This window comes from Equus quagga, chromosome 18, assembly GCF_021613505.1.
Source record: "Equus quagga isolate Etosha38 chromosome 18, UCLA_HA_Equagga_1.0, whole genome shotgun sequence".
NCBI lineage: Eukaryota > Metazoa > Chordata > Mammalia > Perissodactyla > Equidae > Equus > Equus quagga.
In genome coordinates, this window is record NC_060284.1 from 44,570,291 (window position 1) to 44,591,605 (window position 21,315).

Consider the following 21,315-nt stretch of genomic DNA (forward strand, 5'->3'; position numbering starts at 1 on the left):
ATCCTCTTACTACATCTGGGAAGAACAAGTTCAATAAATTTTACAGTAAAGAATTTACCTGGGATAATATGTAAATATATGATAGTTGCAGTACTCTACACAAAATTATTCCACATCACCAGATAGTACAACAGTTATGAAACATTCTAAAGAAAGTATTTAAAAGTGCAAGGCACAGACTTTAAAGTGTACAGATACTAAATAACTTTCATTCCGTTTAATATTTGCTTTTAAACAACAAAAAGAAAACCATTCCTTTGCAAACATTACTTGTAATTAAACTGAGATCATTACCAAAATATACATGTAATCAGATTGTTTAAATCAGCAAGAGAGAAAAAGTAGTCAATCTTTTATTTGATATACAACTAAACATTTGAGAATTCGTTAAAACACCTGGTAACAGTCATTTATATTTCTTACCAAATAAAATTAATCTAAATGCTTTTCCCATATATCAAATTAGTAATCTAGGCAATTCTCCCAAGCAGCTAAATGTTAATGCCATTAAATATAAAGGTTAGACCAATTTTAAAGTAGTCATCTAATTACCCTCTGCTAAATGTTTTAGCAGTTTCACAGAAAAAAAGAAAAGAAAATGTCTCTGAATAGATCCTGTTATTTTAAGCTTCAGAGGAGGTATTTAGTATGCAGAAGATGAATTGTGACCTAGATCTGCCACTGAAATTAACACCAAGAAGGAGCTGCCTTGATTGTAACACATTTTCTATATTACTATCAGTTTACTAATGGTAATTCTAACATGGCCAAGTCTCTGTGGGTTTTATTCCAACCCTCATTTGTATGAAAACCATTCAATTAGTCAAACACGGCCAATCTCAAAAAAACCACTGTACAAGGAAATGAAAAGGACCTTAAATTGATTGTAATCTCGTATTTCACCATGATAAAAGTTTAAAATACGAAATAAATTTCAACCTATCTCCTCACTAATCCTGTTATTCAAATTTTGATTGCTATCTAAGGCTGAGACATAGAAAGCTCACCTCTGTTTACAGAGAAATTTGAGACTACTTTTGTCATAGTGGCTAATGAATTCCCATGAATAAACAAAATTTATTTTTGAATTATTGTGGTGGTGCCAATTGAGAATGGCATACAAAGTTGTTAAAGGTTATTATAGTAAGTTAGCCATTATTGCTTTATAAGAATGATACTGAAGTTGCCTTGCCTTGAATTAAAAAACATTATTTTAAAGTCAGTGTCTTTGCTATATAAATGTATCAAATCAATATGTTGCACACTTTAAACTTACACAATGTTATATGTCAATTATATCTCAATTAAAAAAAATGTCTAAAGTCTTCATAGTCTTTCCATCTCTTGTGGAGCGTTTTAGCTTTCCAACAGAAAATGTATAAGTAACATTTGAGTTTTTCCCTATAGTGCAAAAGCTAAAATTTACTGATATCAGTTCTTTTACAGAAAAAGAGCCAAGCTACATTATATCTGTGATTAAGGAAAGCTTTCAGATATCAAACTCTGAAATTAAATATTAAGAGATGTATGTAAGTCTACAGAGGAAAATACAAACATTCATCTGAGAGACAAATGGTTGTCTTAGAAAATGTCATTATAACTAGATTAATACAAGACACTTTCAATAAAATCCTCATATGTGCTAATATCATCAATATTATCAACTATCAAATAGCATCATTTATACTTATCACTATTGAAAATTTTCAATAATGCAAAAAAAATTAGCTTGCCACATTACAAAAAAATTTAAATTCATAATATCATTCTTACACTTGAATTATAGCTTAGAACTGAAAAAAATGTCATATCCTCAAGTCCTAAAAATCATGGCAGATAAGCAAAAGCAAAACAATTACATTTTTAAAAATAATTTATTAATAATAATTTAAAAATGGCTGAAGTTGTTTTCTGAAAATAAATTCTTTTTGGTCTTACTAAGAATTCTTTCTGTTCCAAACAAAAACCTGATTAAAAAAGAAAAACGAAAACTGCTCATTTTCAAGGCCATTATTTTAGTAAATAAATCACTGTACGTTTATAACACTGCCTCACTTTACCCGCACCCCCTACATTGCGGTGTTGGATTTGAATTCCTGTCCTACCACTTCCTGCAGTATTATCCTTGCAGGTTAATTTCTTTGTAGCCTGTTTCTCATTGGGAAAATGGGGAAAAGTAACAGTACCTCCTCAAAAAATCAGTGTGCAGAGTAAATGAAACAAAGCATATGAAGTCCTTAGAATAGTCCTAGAACGTAACAAATATTCAACCTATGTTCACTCCTGTTATGACCCCAAACCAGGTGAAGTGTAAAGGCAGTAGAGCGTGCTACTTACGAGCATGTGCTCCAGTTAGACCTAGGTTAGTACCCCAACTCTACTGCCTACTAAGTCTCTGGCAAACTCATTAACCTCTTTAAACTTCAATTTTCTCATCTTAAAATGTTATTAATATTAGCATCTATCTCACAGAGTTATTGTAAGGATTAAATGAGCCAATGAATATAAGGTCCTCATCACAGTATTTGACACACAATAAGTGCTCACCATGTTTATTATCATTTTCAGAATAATAATATGTGATACATTCCTTGAAATAATTGGCAATAACTCTAGGATATCAAAACTAGAGGGAGAAATTACTAATCTAGAGTACATGTAGTATCCCACAAGAGACTCACATAAAAAAGGAAAAAAATCTCTTAAAGATGGAAGAAAACTATTATTCACCAAGTGTCTGCTAGAGATCATATATGTTATCTCATTTTAATCTTCAAACAAACCAGTGAAGTAGATATATAAATCCTTTTTACGGAAAAGAAAACAAAGCTTGAAACAAGATATGTTACTTATACTGGTCACAAAGCTAGCAGGTAACAACCAAGATTCAAACTCTCACCTGACTCTAAAACTCAAATTCTTCCAACACTCTCTTCCTTTCTGCCTATCTACTCCTCTTGCAACACTCCCACTAGATTAGATAACTAAAATTAGCTTGTTACAACTAATAGACTTGAGGTGGCTTAGAAGACCCTCCAACAAAGGGAACATTACTTTATTCAACAAATATTTTAGAGTGCCTACTACATAACTCTGCAAGATCACAAAGATTGTATAATTTGTTATGCAAAATTTTTCATACACTTAAAAGCTTTTTTGCCTTTCTATGGGTAATGAAAAATATCAGTCTCTGATAAATGACATTGTTTATTTAGTTCTCTGTATAATCCCAAAATAATTCCCCACTCCTATCACCAAAAACAATCAATAGTTTCCAGATTTAAAATTCCTGCCAATAGCTTTCGACGTTACAGAAAATTTCAATTAGTTGTCTGACTTAGGGACACTTTCCCTGTGACAGCAGTTGGGCAGCTGGTCAAAGATGAAAAAACATGAGAAAGGAAAGCTGACTCACAAGGGAATACATAAGAGCAATCCTGTCACTTAATGACATTGGAGAAGATAGCTATGGGGATCAACGCCCCTCTTTCCTTTTAAAAAAAAATATTAAAATATGACTAAAATCATAAATTTGCTAACCAAGAATAATTAAGAAGCATTACTATGATTTTTATGAGTAATAAGAGAAAATATTAAGATTTCAAAAGACATACGTTAACTATCAGGTTAAGACTCAAACCTGTTGCTTACAAAAATAAAAAATTTTAATTATCTCTTTATTAACTTAACAATCCAAATGTGCTTAGTGAAAAGCAAAAGCCAACTGGACCATGAGGCAAAAAAACTGGGTTCTAGATTCAGTTCTATCACTTACTAACTAAAAAATTTTAAGCATGTCACTTTGCCTTGTCAAAAATCACTCTACTTCCCATTTTACAGATGAGGCAGTTTACTTTAACTTTCACAGATTAAATTTTTGTTTCTATTTATGAGCAATTCCAAACATCAGGAATCTGAAATTTGTGATTAACCTATACATGAATTTGGATTGAGTACTGTTGGGCTGGTGTGCAGCGACATGACTCTTAGCTGAGTGATCTATCTCAGGAGTCGGCAAAGTCTTTCTATAAAAAGCTCTGTAGACCATATGGTCTGTCTCAACTACTCTACTCTGCTGTTGTAGTACAAAAACTGCCACCGACAGACAATACATTTGAATGAGTGGAGCAGTGTTCCAATAAAACTTTATTTCTGGACAGTGAATTTGAATTTCACATGATTTTCATGTGTCATGGGTTCAACCATTTAAAATATAGAAAACTTTCTCAGCTCAGGTCATACAAAACTAGGCAATGGAACTGATTTCCGACACAGGTAAAAGTAATTCAACGGAAGAATAGTCTTTTCAATAAAAGGTGCTGGAGCAAGTGGATATCCATAGGCAAAAAAATAAACCCCAACCTAAACCTCACACTTACACAAAATTAACTCAAATGGATCACAAATTCAAATGTAAAAGTTCAATTATAAAACTTCTAGGGAAAAAAAATAAGAAAAATCTTGGACATCTAGGTCTTGGGACCTTAGACGTGATACCAAAAGCATGCTCCATAAAAGAAAAAAGAAAAATCAATAAGCTGGACCTCAACAAAATTTAAAACTTCAGCAACAGGGAGGGAGAAAATACTTGCAAATCATATATCTGACAAAGGACTCGAATCAATAATATACAAAGAATTCTCAAAACTCAACAGTAAAAAACCAAATAATTCAATTAGAAAATGGGCAAAAGACATAAAGAGACGTTTTACTGATGAGGATATATGGTCAGCAAATGATGACATGAAAATATGTTAAATACCACTAGCCTACTGGGGAAATGCAACTTAAGTCCGTGACGAGGTATCATTACACATCTATTGAACAGATAGAACAAAAATAGTAACAATACCAGATACTGACAACGATGTGGAGAAAGTGGATCCCACATAAACTGCTAGTGGAAATGTAAAATGATACACAGTCCAGAAAACAATTTGTCAATATCTTAAAACACAAAAAACTAAACGTATGCTTACCATACGACTCAGCAATTACATTCCCAGAGAAATGAAAACTTATACCCACATAAAAACCTGAACATGAATGTTCACAGAAGCTTTATTCATAATAGCCAAACTGGAAATAACCAAACTGTCCACCAATAGGTGAATGGTTAAATTGTGGTATAGCCATACCATAGAATACTACTCAGCAATGAAAAGGAGTGAGCTATTGATACATACAACAACTTGAATGGATTTCAAGGACATCAGGCTGAATGAAAAAAATCTCAAAAGAACACATACTTACTATTCTACTTACATACCACTCTCAAATGACAAAACTACAGAGTTGGAGAACAGATTAGTGGTTGCTAGATTAGGGGTTAGGGAAGGTGGAGAAACATAGAAGGCGCCTAAGACTATAAAGAGATAGCACAAGAGGGATCTTTGTGATGGAATAGTTGTGTACCTTGATTGCAGAGGGGGTTAAACTAATCTACAGGTGATAAAATGGCATAAAACTATACACACACCATTGTATCAATGTCAATTTCCTGATGTTGATATTACACAATAGTTATGTAAGATGTAATCACGGGGGGAAACAAGCGAAAGGTAAGGACTTCTCTACACTATTTTTGCAATTTCCGGTGAATATATAATTATCCAAAAATAAAAAGTTAAAATAGTTTCTGAAAATCTGAGAAGGGAAGGGAAGACATAGCTCTGTAAATAAAAAGGGTCTAGCCACTTTCCTTATTAATCTTAGAGTTGTTTCAAGAACCAACTTTGATAAAATAACAAAAGGTAGTTTTAACAGTGCCTAGTAGCAGTCAGTGTTTTAAGTGTTTTCCACGTATTGCCCCACTTAATCTACAAAACAATCTCATAAAAGAAATACCACAATCCCATTTTAAAGACAAGAAAACTGAAGCTGAAGGAGGTTAACGTCATTTGCCCATGGTCACACAGTAAGTGGTAGAGCCATGATGATTTAAACTCGGGCTGACTCCATAGGCATGCCTCTTGCATACCACTGTAAAGAATATAAAGAAGTTCAGGGGACAAAAAAGGTATCCATCAAAACGTGTGCAAAAACCTGAATTAAACAAGGTTAACCCAGTTTACTTTCTATAGGGGTCTCAGAACTTTTGAAATGTCAGTGGGTGTCACGTATCTAGAAGGCTACAGCACAGTTTCAGGGAGCCCTTTCCTCCCAGAATATATCACCCAACAGTTTCTCATTCAAAAGTTAAAATGTTTAAACTAGACTTATTGTAGTGATCATCTTGCAATATATACAAGTATCGAATCATTATGTTGTACACCTGAAACTAATATGTCAATTATATCTCAATTAAAAAAAAAGTTAAAATGTTTAAATGACCTGATCTTAACCCACTTTTCTTCACACACTGGCAAACTACTAATGCTCCCAGCTGCGCTGTCCAATGTGGTAGCCCCTAGCCAAAAGGAACTATTTAATTCTAAATTAATTAGAATTAAATAAAAAATTCAGTCACACTAGCCACATTTCAAGTTTCGAGACTTGTTCCGAGGGCCAAATATGACTAATAGCTACAGTAGTGGACAGCACAGATATGGAACCCTTCTATCAGTGGAGAAAGTTCTGTTGGACAGCGCTGGGTTAAAGGTTTGTTTTAGTTTGTTTTTTAAAGAACACGGGGCCTGTGCAATTTTCAGAGAAGCATATTGTGAATTATTATACTTGTAATTGCCACTATCTCCCCATAAAAGGAGGTCAGGTCAGAAATGCTTGATGGGGCTGGCTACTGCCATTTTGACACCAAGGCACAGGGAAAGGGTGAGCAAAGAAGTGGAAAAAAGGAATAGCAAAAAGAGAAAGCAACATCATGCAGCTGGGGGATGAAGCCTGAAGTGGGATTCAGATGATCTGGGTTCTACTCCCTATTATGCCAATGATTCATTAAAAAATGTTTTTAAAAAATTTTTTGTCCTTTGTGCTAAGTAACTGTGACTTGATTAGATAGTCTCTTCACTACTTCGGCCCCTGGTTTTCTCTTCTACAATACAAATTTGAATTGGATGATCTCTAAGATTCTCTCTAGCTCTATATGGTTAAAACAAACACAAACAAAAGGAGAGGGTGAGAAATAAACGTAAAAATAAAAGAGAGCAACATCACTGCATATTGGCGGTGGACACTGGCTCTCCTATCAGCTTGGCATACATTCTAATCCTGAGGATAAGATTCAGATACCACCAAAGGAAGAAAGATTTAACTCAATTCACTAAATATTTATTGAGCAATTATTTGCAACAAGTTACGCTATTTGGAAGTAGCACCAAAAATAAACTGATTAACCCTAAGTTAAGACCAAATACGTGGGAGGAATCCAAGACTGACAAAACTTGAGACTGAAAGACTGGTTCATTAACATGTACAGTAGCAACCTAGCTGGCCCAGTACTAAGAAACATAGAAGCATCTTAAAACCTTCTTGAGGAGACACAACTAACAAATTGTATTAAATCATATACAAAGTACAAACACACGGCAAATTCAAAATTCATACTCCCGTTTCTTTTACAGAGAATATAAAAATGTTACATGTGCTTGGGAAGACACCAATTTTGGCGAATCTAATTTCTCTAGAACCTACACTTAATTAAGTAGTCCTACATTTTCTGGGTTAAATATTCTGGACTTTAGCGAGGATTACTGGAATTAAATAAATTCTCAATTTGTTGTGCCAAACAATAAAATGCAACTGAAATGCTTGCCTCTACTATCTACTTACTACACGCTTCTCACTTTCAGAGCCACAGTTGGTCCTGTTTCCTAGGATCAAAGGGGAGAGAAAACCTTCCCCAACCATTTTCTGGGAATTAAGATTTAACATGAAAATTAAAAATGATTTTTAGAACCAAGATAGACTGCATCTGATATTTTTTCTTGCAGAAGCTAAGGCAACCAGTTAGTCAAATAACCTCTAAGAATTCAAACTCAAAGCCCCAAACCATACCCGTGAATATTCTGGAGCAGAGGATAGTGAATATTAAAGCTTTCCATCAAGGAAAACAGGAAGAAAGGATTTTGGTGACAAGTCTTTACCTTAAAAAGGCAGTTTTTTAATACCCCAGCTACTAATCCCACGCCAAGGACGGCGCGGCGCGGAAACCCTGGCGAATTTGAAAACAAACGTTGGCAAAGGCTCGGTGCGGGGGGAGCACTGGTAAAGCAGTTAGTAACTGACAGCTCGGCCTCGAAGCGAGGAGCCTCAAGTAGGTCAGACTGTGTCAACCGTTTGAGATCCAGGGTCCACCCCAGTGGGCTTAGGGGAGTAGAGCAGCCGGAGGTAAGCAGGGGTTGGCGTCTTTCAGTACTAAAGGGGCGGGATATCGGGACTGAGAGACCTCCAGCTCAAGCGCGGGGCAGTCCGCCTGCTCTCACCTCTTTTGGGGGCCTTGATCACAGGCACCCCTCCAGTCCTCTCGCCGTTTTCCTGCTTGTCCTTGTGCTTGAGCTCGCCCGGAACGCAGGAGCTGGGGTCACCATCGGAGCTGCGGTGGTGATGGTGCCTGTGCCGCTCCTTGTGGCCCTTATGCTTGGGCCCGGCCGCGCTCACCGTCAGAGGCGAGAAGGTGAAGAGGGCCGAGGTGCCTGGGGCCGGGAGCGGGGCAGCGACAGAGGGCCCGGCGGGTGCCAGCGAAGGTGGCGGCGGAGGCGGCAGGAGCAGAGGCTCAACAGGGCCTGAGACGGTTGGGGCTGCATTCGTTGGCGGCAGCGGCCCGGGATGTTGGCGGCTGCGACGCCGCCGGTGAGGGGGAGCGAGAGGGGGGTCCTGGCTCGGCCGCCCCCGCTTCTCCTGAGACCCCCCGCTGCTCGCTCGGCGCTGCCGCTTCACTCCCCGAGGCGAGACCCCAGCGTGAGGTTTCTCCTTCCCCTCTTTGTCCGGCTCCTCCTGCGCCGCCACCGCCCGTACTACGCGCACCGCTCCGACCTGCGCAGCCATTTCACCCACAAACACACATTTAAATGGCCCGACCGCCCCCCCGTCCGCGTATCGCGCAAGCGCCGCCCGCGCACGGCCCGCTGGGCATTGGAGTCTCTCCCCCGCCCTCCACTTCTCGGCCGTTCTCCGTCCAGAGCTGAACATACCGGAAGCGGCAGTTCTCAGCGCTTCTCCGCAGGCCTCTCCAACCGAGCTCTACGGTAGAGCAGACTGGGCTGCGCAGAGCCTCATGGGAGCCGTAGTTCCTCGGCGCCCCCCGCCGCTCGGTGAGTGGAGGAGCGGAAAGAGAGCGTGCGCCGAGTCACGCTTCGGGCTGCGACGCCACCGCCGCTGGGCGGAGAGTTACCGCCAACCGCCTTAACGGCCGAAACAATGTTAATGGGTTTCGGAGTCGGTCGGCGCGTTCCCATTATCAGCTTCGTCTGCCCCTTCGTCGTTTTACGCGGAGTAGGTGGTCTCCATAGTTACTTTTAAGTTTCATATGCCTCTCCTAACCTTTGTGAGGTAAAAGAATCTCCGGCCTTTTACTCTTGGACAAGCGAGGAAATGAAGAGGACAGGGGAATTTAGTAATATGTAAACTGAGGGTTAGTTTGCTTTAAAATCGAATGGGGCTGCAATTCAGAAATTTTTTGATCCGCTTCATGGGCCTTGCTGTGGTTACAAGCACCGGCGTAACGAGGCAGGTGCAACAACCGCCGGGGAGCCTGGTGAGCGCCGGCCGCCTCGCCGTCCAGCCGCGTCCTCTCTGACGCCTGCAAAGGTAGAGTCCGTCGTTTACTTTGAATACGTCCCTACAGTTAGGGGAAAAGATTCTAGGTGGAAAACCATGTTTTAAAATAAAATTTTTTCAAATCCTAAGTATAAGCTTGCATAAATTTGAAAAATGTGTCTGCCAGAGAACACTCCAAAAATCGTCCCTGTTCACCAAGGTTGCTGCTCTGAAATTCATTTACAATTTCATCGTCACTTCAGGTTTTACCTAAGAGTCTTTTAACATATTTGGTCCTTGAAAAAGATATTTGGAAGTAATTTGGTTACAATGAAGTACTCAAGTAAAATTACTGGGGTTTGATTCCACTAGTGCTTGGAGAAGTATTCAGCTTAATCAACACTACAGTAAACTTAGCTTAAAAACAGAAAGGTTTATTGAGCACCTGCTGTGTACATTGTACTACAATAAACAGGTAATAATATTTCACCCAATTTGCGCTGTCATTAGGCCTAATGAAAAATATTGAAGTACAATGCTGTTTTAAGTATTTCATGTTTCTACAAGTTACAAACTTTTTTTTTAATTAAAAAGTTAAATCATTAGGAGAACTCAAGGGAATCCTTTGTAATAATAATTACCCACTAACTTATTTGTTACATAAAATTAGATTTGAAAGATCAGATTTTCTTAAGGCAGATCTATATTCATATAGAAATTTTCTTAAACTAGTAGTGCCTCTGATTGATTGAATATATATGTTGTACGTTTTTATAAATGACCTTCGAAATGACGAAAATGCTGCCAGATAGCTATTTTGTCGCTTATTCTTCCAGATTTGGTAATTGAATGATTTTGGTTAAAACTTAATCAGAAATGTAGTTGCACATCTTGTTACTTGGTATATCCAAATAAAATAATGATTGTCATTGGTTGCATATTTTATTTTCTTAAATATAACTTCTTACGACTCTAGTTTCCCACAACATTTGGGAAGATGTGCAAGGTATACTCCATTTAGGCAAAAATAACTCCCAGCGAAGAGTCATTGTCACAAGCAGTAATTTTGTGCTGCAACTACAAGGTAAGATTTTTTTAAAACACTTTTTATAGTAAATTCTGGCAATGTAAACATTTGAGATCCAATTCTTATAAATCTTTTAAATTTTATGTAGAAAAGTAGAAGAAAAATAACTTCCAAAAATGAAAAATAAATCCATCCTAAAACAGTTTCTCATACAACATTCCCTACGTAAGCTCAAGTGACAGACTTTTATTTGGGGTTTCCAACCCAATGAAAATGTAAAACTTCTGACACATTTGTATATTGCTTTTCTTTTAAAACCTCGTTACCATATCTTCATTGTTGAAGTTATGAATATAGAGTACTTATTTTAGCTAGCAATATTCTATTAGTTTTATTTACAGATGCACTTGCAGCCTATATTCCAAAGTTGTGTTAAATATTCCACGTTGGTGGTGGGTTTCTTGGTCCTTTGGGTTTTGAAAAACGATTTGCAAAACCTGGGAACAAAAATAAAATTGGATGAAAAAAGAAAGGTTTTTTAATGAAATTAATACTTGGATTTTAGAGTGTATTGTAATATATGCAAGTACATGGATTTTTTTGAAAGGTTAGGCAGCATCTTTGATCAATTTAGCAGTAGATTGTAAAGGCATAGTAATTAGCTTAATGCTTAAATGATAACAATAGAATACTAATAATATTTTAAATTTGTAGAACACTTACAAATTTAATAATGGTAAGAATTAGATGAAGAATCCTGGTTATAGTAACCTTTGGTAATTCAGCATATAATATCTTTTTTTTCCCCAGCTTTATTGGAATATTATTGACATATAACATAGGTAAGTTTCAGGTGTACAACATGATGATTTGATACAGGTACATATTGTGAAATGATTGCCACGTTCAGATTAATTAACACCTTCATCCCCTCACATAATTGCTATTTTTTTTGTGGTGATTACATTTAAGATTTACTCTTTAACAGCTTTCAGGTATATAATACAGTACTGTTAATTATGGCCAGGCCTGGTGGTCTGGTGATTAAGATTCCCTGCTCTCACTGCCAGGGCCTAGATTCATTTCCCAGCTTCCTTTCCCAGTTAGGGAACTGCCCCACCTGTCTGTCAGTTGTCATACTGTGCAGGCTGCATGTTGCTGTGTTGCTGAAAGCTTTGCCATGGGTATTTCAAATACCAGCAGGGTCACCCATGGTGGACAGGTTTCAGGGGAGCTTCCAGACTACACAGACTAGGAAGAAGGATCTGGCTGCCCACCTCCGAAAAATATTGGCCATGAAAACCCTGTGAATAACAGCTGCGCGTTGTCTGATATAGCGTTGAAAGGAGAGAGGATGGCACAAAAAGACCAGGCATGGTTCCACTCTGCTGTACACAGGGTTACTAGGAGTCGTAATCAACTCCACGGCACTAACAACAGCAGTTAGAGCTACCCTGCTGTGCATTAGATCCCCAGAACAACATAGCTGGAAGTTTGTACCCTTTGACCAACATCTCATTTCCCCCACCGCCAAGTCCCTGGCAACCACCATTTTACTCTGTATTTCTATGAGTTGGCTTCTTTAGAGTCCCCAAATTAAGTGAGAACATACAGTATTTGTCTGTTTCTTTCTGACTTATCTCACCGTCAAGGTCCATCCATGTTGTCGCAAAAGCCAGGATTGCCTTCTTTTTATGACTGAATAATACTCGAATATATATGAATATGTATATGAAATATATAGATATTATCTTTATCCATTCATCTGTCAATGGACACCTAGTTGTTTCCATGTCTTGGCTATTGTAAATAATACTGCAATGAACATGGTGTACAGATATCTCTTCCAAGATAATGATGTCATTTCCTTCACATATATACCCAGAAGTGAGATTGCTGGATCATATGATAGTTCTATTTTTAATTTTTTGAGGAATCTCCATACTTTTTTCCATAGTGGCTACACTAATTTTATATTCCCACCTACAATGCACAAGGGTTCCCCTTTCTCCACAGCCTTACTAACACTTGTCTGTTGTCGTTTTAATAATGGCTATTATGACAGGTGTGAGGTGATATCTCATTGTGGTTTTGATTTGCATTTCCCTGATGTCCAGCATCTTTTCATGTACTGTTTATATGTCTTTTTTGGAAAAAGGTCTATTCAAGTCCTTTGCCCATTTTTTAATCAGATTGTTTGTTTTTTTAAGTAATATCCTTTATGTCTTTTCACTCACCACCCACACGTCAAAAAAACAAAACTGGGAAATTTCTATTTCAGGAATATAAGAACTATTGCTTTACAAAATTTTTGTGTTAAATCCAGTTATACATCTGCTTTGGCTCAAAAAGCCCTTAATTTACTAAGAGATTATGTTTGAAAAGCTTAGAAAAAATAAAATAATAAACAATCCTGAAAAACTAAGTAGTTAATCATTTTTATTTCTCTCTCCCCCCACCCACTCCCCTCCACCCCTGCTGCACAAAAGAAGGCAGATGAGGAAATTTTGCACAACTAACAAAGGCTATTTCTGGGTACTTTGAGAAGATTTGTAGGTTGATAACATTGCTTTCTTATCACTGCAGCAACATATGACTTTTCTTTGATGAAGGTATATTTTCAAGGTACCCTTACACTTAACAACTTTAGGGGCTCAATTTGAGCAATGAAAGCTTTGAAATACAAAGGGAGAACAGAGAATGGAAAACTCAAAGATATTCCTAAACCTTTAATTTCATCATCTTACAAAATTGTGGGTATTATATACCTTACAGAACTGATGAAAGGATCAGATGTGATATTTGTTAAATCATCCAGCACAATTCCTGGCACCTAATAACTACTCCAGTGTTGCTTAAATCTGAACTACAAAAAACTATGCCAGAACTGGAAGAAAAGGAGAGTAGAAAAGAGGAAAAGAAAAGAAGATAAAAACAAGAAATATACTAAAATTACATTTATTAATGGTGGTGGTTAAAAAATTGGGGGAGGGGCACACAGCCTATTTCATGTACATTTTACTCCTCTGAGTGGTAAAAATGAAGATAGAAGGAAAAATATTTCAGGTTAAATAGTTTCACACAATAGTTATAAAATCATACCTCGGGTCCAGATAGCTTGATTGTAACCCAAGTGGACTGAGAATAAAAGTAAGAATATAATATGCAAGTACTAAGTGTCTGAAATTTGAGGAATACCTACATTCCGTCTTTTTCACTGATCAATTTGCAATAGTTTGGAACAGTAGTGAGCTACCTTTTTTTGGATGTAGGCCAATTCAGGAAAAATAAAAATGTTTATAAACCACATGATTTTTTCATTCAAATTTAAGTACTTTTTTGAGTAAAATATCCTTACATCACTCCCTTATAAAAGAGAACCAATGAAAAAGTTAAGTGCTGCTTTTTAAGTAGGTAAAATGTTCGAATCTAGGCATATTTGAGAAGAAACAACATGGAGGCAGCTCTCTCATATTTTATCTTCATATTAGATCACAGACTCTGAAAAGTTAGATGAGCCATGAGTTAATCAAGTGGTATCATTGACTGAGGAAGCAGGGAACATTTCTGTTCCAGGCAAAATGTGGTGCTTTTTTCATAGGTTGTACAATATTCTATATGAATTTATTTTAACTAAATGACTTCATAAGAATAACATTTTTTTCTAATTAGAACATTTTAAACAGAGTTAATGTAATCCAAATAAAATTTTACTGCCCAAGAAACATATCCAGAGATTCTAGTTACATATTTTGCCAAGGTGAGATAGGGTCCATAACCCAGGTGTGACACAGATTGCTACGTGTCCACCAAAATCTTTCCTTCTTCATCAGGAATAGAATTGCATGTGGGCAACCGTCTGCCCGGCATTATTACATTTCCCACTGTCTCTTGCAATTTAGATATAGCACATGTTTAAGTTCTCTTTAAGGGAGTGTGAACGAATGTGATGTTGTCACTTCTGGACCAGTACCTTAAGACCAGCAGAGGAGGCCACACCTTTTTCTCTCATCTTGCCACCTACAATCTGGACGTGGCAGCAACCCAATTTTGACCATACAGATTAGGACAATACTGCAGAGCAGTAATTCTCAAGGCATGGTCCCAGGGACACCTGGGAGTCCCCAAAGCCCTTCCAGGAGGTCTGCTTTTTGGTTAATAATTTTTAGTAGAAATATCCTACGTTAATTGCTACACTTCTTAGAAAAATTTATAGTATACATGATACTACCTTGAACAGTATCACAAATTTATGTCATATAGAATGGAATGCTTAAAATAATATAAAATTATCATCTTAAACTTATAGCTTATACTTAGGGGCAAATGATTGGCAATTAATTCTTTTAAACTGTCAAAATTGTGTTTCAGCTCCTACTGTTGAGTGAGTTATACAAGATTAGATAGCAACAACTGCTGTTATCACACTTGTGTATTCTTTATAATTTTTCTTAGATATAAACTGGAGTCTTATAGTATCTCAATTTCTTCACTTGGCTAGTCACATTCATTTACTACATGCCAACGTAATAATTTGGTTACCTAGTTTTATTTTCTGCATATGCTAGGCAATTCAGTCCTAGCTAAGATGTTAAGAGGTAGCTGAGGTCAAAAATAAAAAGATAAATTGCGTGGAAAAGAATGTAAACACAAAGACCTATACATGCAACTTTAAATTATATTTAAAGTTGAATCTCTTATAGTGTAAGTGAATAATTTAGATGGACAATTTTTTTTAACTCTACTAGAAAATAACACACATACCAAGATTCAAAAAGGACCTGGAGTTATTAGACTGAACAGAGTCTGCAGGCTTGTTTGGTGGGGAAGAATTACAGATACCTAGAATCAAAAGAAAAAATGGAAGGAATGGAGACAGATTCAGATTACTGTTAATCAGACCACATAATTGTTGAGATTAAACATTTCCTCCAAAATAATACTACCACAGAAACATATCACTATCAAATGTAACAAAATATGGATGCTTACAAATGGATTGGCACTATAATCTCATTTTTGTGTGCATATTTTTTAAAAGGTTTCTTTTCTTTGCAACAGATTGTATGGTAAAGCCCAACACTAAAAGAGAATCACCAAAGGATTCAGGAATAAGATCCATTATACTGTAGGTCAACTTTTTTGGGGATTCGCATTTTGACTCGACTTCATCTTACTTTGCCTTCTGACCACTCTGACTACACTTATAAATCATGTTTTCTCCACATTAGTTCTTCCTTGGCAAGTCTGTGATTTTTCTTACACCATCCTCTACTCCTGGAATTTTTTTTTTCAATTTTCAGCCTACTTTTTTCCATTATAGATGATTCTAGTTAGGCCCAGAACCTCCCAAAAGCATTGTTATATTGCTTTGTTTTGCTGTTTTAGCTGCTTATAGGTAGGCTAAAATATATTTCTCTTCCTAGCACCTTAATATACTCATGTATCAGTTTCTGCCCAATTTTGAAAACACTCCAGTGAAAACGTGTTCTACATTTTGCAAGTGCACTGTCTAGCAGGCAAAAAAGATAATTTCAGGTTTGTATAAACTTTCTAAAAACAACATATAATTGGGGAGAAATTATTAAATATTGACCCTTTATTTTTTACTTTCAACGTTTTCAGAATGCAATGTGGGGACTGCTGTATATGTTTGTACACACTAGCATTCTAGAAATGCCTACACCTTCCTTGGAGGTACTTGGAGGGTGAATCACTAGAGTACATAGCGAATTTCAATCAGATTCAATTAGAATATATATTTATTGAATACCTATGTGCCAAGCATTGGGCTAGGCACTGAGGGTAGAAACATAAATAAGAAGTTAGTGAAGGTGAGAAAGTTCAGGAGATATCATCTCTATACTGCATATGAGCTGAGAGTTGTATACATCCCTTAGAAAAAAAACAGTTGTCCCAAAAGGGAATATTGGGTTTTTTACAACAGGAGACAAAGATTCTGTTTATATGTGTGTGTGTATATATATATATGAGGGAACTGCTGTTTTGCCTATTAAATTATCATAGGTTTTTTTACAAAATAGCAATGCTGTATGGTTGAACCTAATATAAGTACTTAGTTTTGTTGCTAAGTTATTACATAAACAGGACCAATTATCCTGCAATTTGCTTTTCTTATTACTGGAATGTCTTGGTTTTTTCCTATGGCAGCTCCAGTAGAACTATATTATGTCATTTAATACATAAATGACACAAAGCCAGAGCCAAATATCTGTTCTGTTTGCCATCATGTACCTAGTCAGTGCCTTGCAGAATGCCTGGCACATAGTAGGCACTCAATGAATATTCAGTGAATGAATGAGTGAATGAAAGACACTAGGCTTAGATGCTAGCTTAAAACAACAGATGAAGAATCCTAATTTCATTAAAAGTAGGACCAGCTTTAGCTGTAGACCAGTAAGAGATCCAGGCTAATGGGAGAACGTATGGAATTCAGGAGTCATGAACCATGTGGAACGGGAAGAAGACACATATGCAAGTACAAGCAGATAAGTCTGAAGCTTCAGGATCAGTTTTGGGAGCCAGATATTGTTCTTCACTTAAGGACAAAAGATAAGACGATGAAGGCAGGTGAGAAACAGAAATTAGCCTAGACCTAGAGAATGATCTGGGAGGTCTTACTTAGAAATAAGACTAAGGGTCTCTGAGAGTTCTACCACATCTGCAATCTGTTCCACCCTAAGTCTGCCTGAAGTTTCTGTGTCTTTGTTTGATACCCCCAAGACAGGGTAGAGTTAGAGAAAGAAAGATTTTTCTGTTTTGTTTGCATGGAAGAATTTGCTCTGAGCTAACATCTGTTGCCAATATTCCTCTTTTTTTTTCTTCTCCCCAAAGCCTCTCAGTACATGGTTGTATATCCTAGTTGTAAGTCCTTCTAGTTCTTTATGCGGGCCACCACCACAGTATGGCAACTGACCAAGGGTTGGTGTGTTTCCACAACTGGGAAACAAACCCGGGCCACCACAGTGGTGAGAGCACCAAACTTTAACCACTAGACCATCAGGGCTGGCCCAAGAAAGATTTTTTTTTTAGAGAAAGAAAACTGGATGTTTCATAAATTAAGTTGATCAGACCAATCTGTAGTTGGCTATTCAAGTCACTCATTTCTTTGCTTTTGGCTCTTTTTTATTTCCCCTGTTTTATACTATAATTTCCGCTTGAATGTTTAAATTCTCTTTTGACCGATTTTAGAGGAAAGAGTATATTTTCCAATCATACTTTAAGCCATCATAGGTGAGAAATCAGTTCACTTCAGAGATTAAGTATAATGGCAATGAAAGCAGACTAGCACATCTCTAGGGAGATAGAGTAAAAACTCAGGAGAAAAGTGTAAGATTCAGCTATAAACCTTCTTACTTAGACAATGCCTTAAATCAAGTTTTCTCAGTGTTCTTTATCCCTCCCTATAACAGCAGTTAAATGCCAAGTAGTTGTTTGGTCCTTGGTGATTACCCAAATGGATCAAATTTGTAAAAAGTCTAATCACTGTGTTTCATATACTTTGTTGTTGTAAATAAGGATTTCTTAGATAATTTCCCACAGTTTCAGGAATCTTTGGGCTTTGTTTTCATTAAAATATAGCAAAAATAGTAAGCAATAGACTTTTATTGCTAATAATACAAATGGAAATGGAAAATGGAAATGTGTCAGTACTTTGCTTATTTCATTAAATCAACACATTTGTTTCACAATATGCTTCACTGTGACTATTTTCAAAGAAAATACGTCTGAGGTTAGACTGTTGGGAATTTTTAAATACACTTGTATGACAGCATGTTAGAATGGGTAGAAAGTGCCAAACATACTATTATTCCTGTCTGTTAAACACAAACTTTCCCTCCCATTACTCCCTGCCCAACATTAGCATTGTGGAGCCCAACACAGTACAAAGCCTGCAGTTGATTGTTCTGATCCGTAGGACCCTTGTTAGGTTCTATTTAGGAATAATATGGTTAATTTTTTCACAGAGTGGTTATATAAGGAAAAATTATGTAATTGTGAAAGTAGCATATATTAGAAAATAAGTATAAAGAAACTTACTCTTTTTCACGTTTCGCAAAATTTTCAAACTCTACAAAAATGAAGAAAGGAAAAGTGTTAGTTTTTTTTCTTATCAAATCCAAAATACTTCAATCAAGTAGAAATATAGAGTTCAGTCAAAAGGATTAATTTCCTGAAAAATAGCCATCAAAATACACAAAATTTTTTCAATCTTGTCATTTTTAATTCAGTGAAAAATCTCCACTTGATTTTATCTTGCTATTTTTCCCACCATAAGAATCATACTATGTGTTTAGAAATAGTGCTATCACAATATCAGGGGAAAAGGTGGAGTTCCTACTTCTCTTCTTTATTAGGACATTTCAGAACCCACAATGGCTTCTGAAATTAGCTGTGGTACATAGCCCTTCCCATTCTAGCCAAGAATTTTTGACAATCATATTCTGTACTCAGTTCACTAAAATCTGCTCTATATTGTTAGCCATGCTACTTCCTTCTCCCTCCTTTCAGCAAACCCATGTCCTCTGCCTCCTTTATAGTAGAGTCTAACTTGTCTCTACTAGGAATCTACTTAGATTTCTTTTGTTTCTTCACATTTCCTCAGCATTTATGTTTTTAATCTGTTCCATAGTATTTTATTATTATTGATAATTTTCATGTTTCTCGTATAGGCAATCGATTCAAATAGATTAACTATACTCTTTTCATGGACAGGTAGATAATCTTTATGACATTTCTATTTTCCTAACACCTAACAGAAATGTACTCTTTTATATAATTGATAATAATTTTTGGGGGGGGGGGGGCTGAGAAAGATTGGCCCTGAGCTAATGGCTGTTGCCAATCTTCCTCTTTTTGCTTGAGGAAGCTTGTCACTAAGCTGACATCTGTGCCAATCTTCTTCTAATAAATTCTTTTTTTTGAAAAATTTAAATTAAAAAAATAGATCATTATTTATAATTCGAAATATTCTAGTAAAAATGCTCCCATGCTTTTCACCGTCTACCCAGTTTCTAACTCTCCCCTACAGATAACCATTATGACCATTATGTATCCTTCTAGAGCTATTTGTGAATATATAATACAAATATAGATTGTATTTTCTCCCTTTTGAGCAAAAGTTAATAAATTATATATAAATATATTGAGAGAGTCCTCATTCTTTTTTTAGGTGCATAGTATTCCATTGTATGCATACACTATGATTTCTGATTTATTTAATCAGTTCACCTAATGATTAACATTTAAATTGTTCCTAAATCGTCTCTTCTTACAAATAATCTGATTTAATTTTAATCTAATTTTCTATCTTAATGCTGGTGATGTGGGGTGGAGGAGACACCTTCAGTAATGGAACAGCCTCTGCCATGTTTCCTAAAACTCCAATCTTCTTTACCTTACTTCTTGTGAAACTTTTTCCAGGAGTCTTCAATGTCTGTTTTGATGATGCTGAATTTTCCATGGTGTTAGGACAGCTAGTAGAATAAGTCTCTATAGATTGAGCCTGCATACCTAAAACAAAAAAGTGTGTTTTGCATACCTCCTTAAGCCTTCAGGTTATATGTAGGTATATATTCAGTAATTCTTAGCTTGGCTTTTTTATGCATTATTTTTACAATACATTATGGGTTTTTTTTAATGTATTATTTTTATCTTATTTAATCATTCTTTGTACCTTCTCCATTTAGGTCCTACTTTATTGTTAACTTTTTAACAGTCTCATTTTTATAACTTTCTTTGGAGGAAAGTACTGCCACTTACAATCTTCATCAGCAAGGAAGAAGGACTCAGGGGTTCTTTCTGGGAGTGGAGGTGGAGGGGAAGAAGAACGATCTTGATGCAGATCTGTGGTAAGAAGAGTATATAACAAAGCAAAAGAAAATCCATCAATTAAAAGTCATAAGTCAAGACCCCTTTGGTTTGGCGTAACTTTTCCAGTTTTTCAATATTAACCTACAAGAACCAAATAAAAAATTATCTGAACAAAGACTAGATCCTCAAGAACTTTGTTCTCCTAGCTCTTTAGCCAATGAGCCTATGATTAATTAAAAACTTGCAGGTCACTTACAAAAGTATTCTTCCAAAGAAATTGAACCTGAATTTAACTAAGCTTCTAGTTCTAATTATCATTTTACAGAGAATCCTGGGAGTAAAGGAACATGTTAAATAAAACCATGAGGGTACAAACGGCCAAATTCAGGATAGTAACAGTCTTTAGGACAAATGACCCATTCTCTTCTACAAATAAATGGCATAAGAAAATATAAAAAGCAAGGAGAACTGTTAGAGATTTTAAGATTTAAGAAGCATATAAACCAAATGTAATGTGGATGTTTTGTTTGAATCTGGATTCAAATAAACCAACTGTAAAAAGACATTTTTGAGACAGTTTGAGAAAATTGAACAAAGTCTGGATATTAGACAATATTAAGGAATTATTGTTAATTTTATTGGTGCGATAATGCTATTAAGTATTAAGGTAGGTTTAAAATATGTGTTTGAAAATTTCCATAATAAAGAATTTTAAATATTGGAGCTATTTTCCCATGATGTAAGTCCTAAAGATACAAATGGTGTATAATATTCTCATTATACAGTGCTGAGTATAATTA

At 36.2% G+C, this 21,315-nt stretch overlaps 2 protein-coding genes and 1 long non-coding RNA gene across 4 annotated transcripts in view; 1 reads left to right on the plus strand and 2 right to left on the minus strand.

Moving 5' to 3' along the window:
- RSBN1 (round spermatid basic protein 1) overlaps positions 1-9,087 on the minus strand; it is a 34,168-nt gene extending 25,081 nt beyond the window's left edge. The window contains exon 1 of one of the 2 annotated variants that reach the window (XM_046645604.1): positions 8,382-9,087. In XM_046645604.1, the coding sequence (XP_046501560.1) occupies positions 8,382-9,087 (706 nt within the window). The remainder of the gene's footprint in view (positions 1-8,381) is intronic. The other variant, XM_046645605.1, reaches the window with a different exon arrangement.
- A 158-nt stretch (positions 9,088-9,245) lies between these two features.
- Positions 9,246-11,178, plus strand: LOC124229786 (uncharacterized). The gene is made up of 2 exons (XR_006885991.1): positions 9,246-9,705; positions 10,631-11,178. It is a non-coding gene; the product is annotated as an uncharacterized LOC124229786 (long non-coding RNA).
- PTPN22 (protein tyrosine phosphatase non-receptor type 22) overlaps positions 9,722-21,315 on the minus strand; it is a 60,706-nt gene continuing 49,112 nt past the window's right edge. Inside the window, exons 18-22 of the mRNA XM_046645189.1 lie at positions 20,465-20,548; positions 20,100-20,215; positions 18,743-18,773; positions 15,446-15,523; positions 9,722-11,178 (exon numbers count right to left, since the gene is read on the minus strand). Of these exons, the coding sequence (XP_046501145.1) occupies positions 11,114-11,178; positions 15,446-15,523; positions 18,743-18,773; positions 20,100-20,215; positions 20,465-20,548 (374 nt within the window). The 3' untranslated portion in view covers positions 9,722-11,113. The remainder of the gene's footprint in view (positions 11,179-15,445; positions 15,524-18,742; positions 18,774-20,099; positions 20,216-20,464; positions 20,549-21,315) is intronic.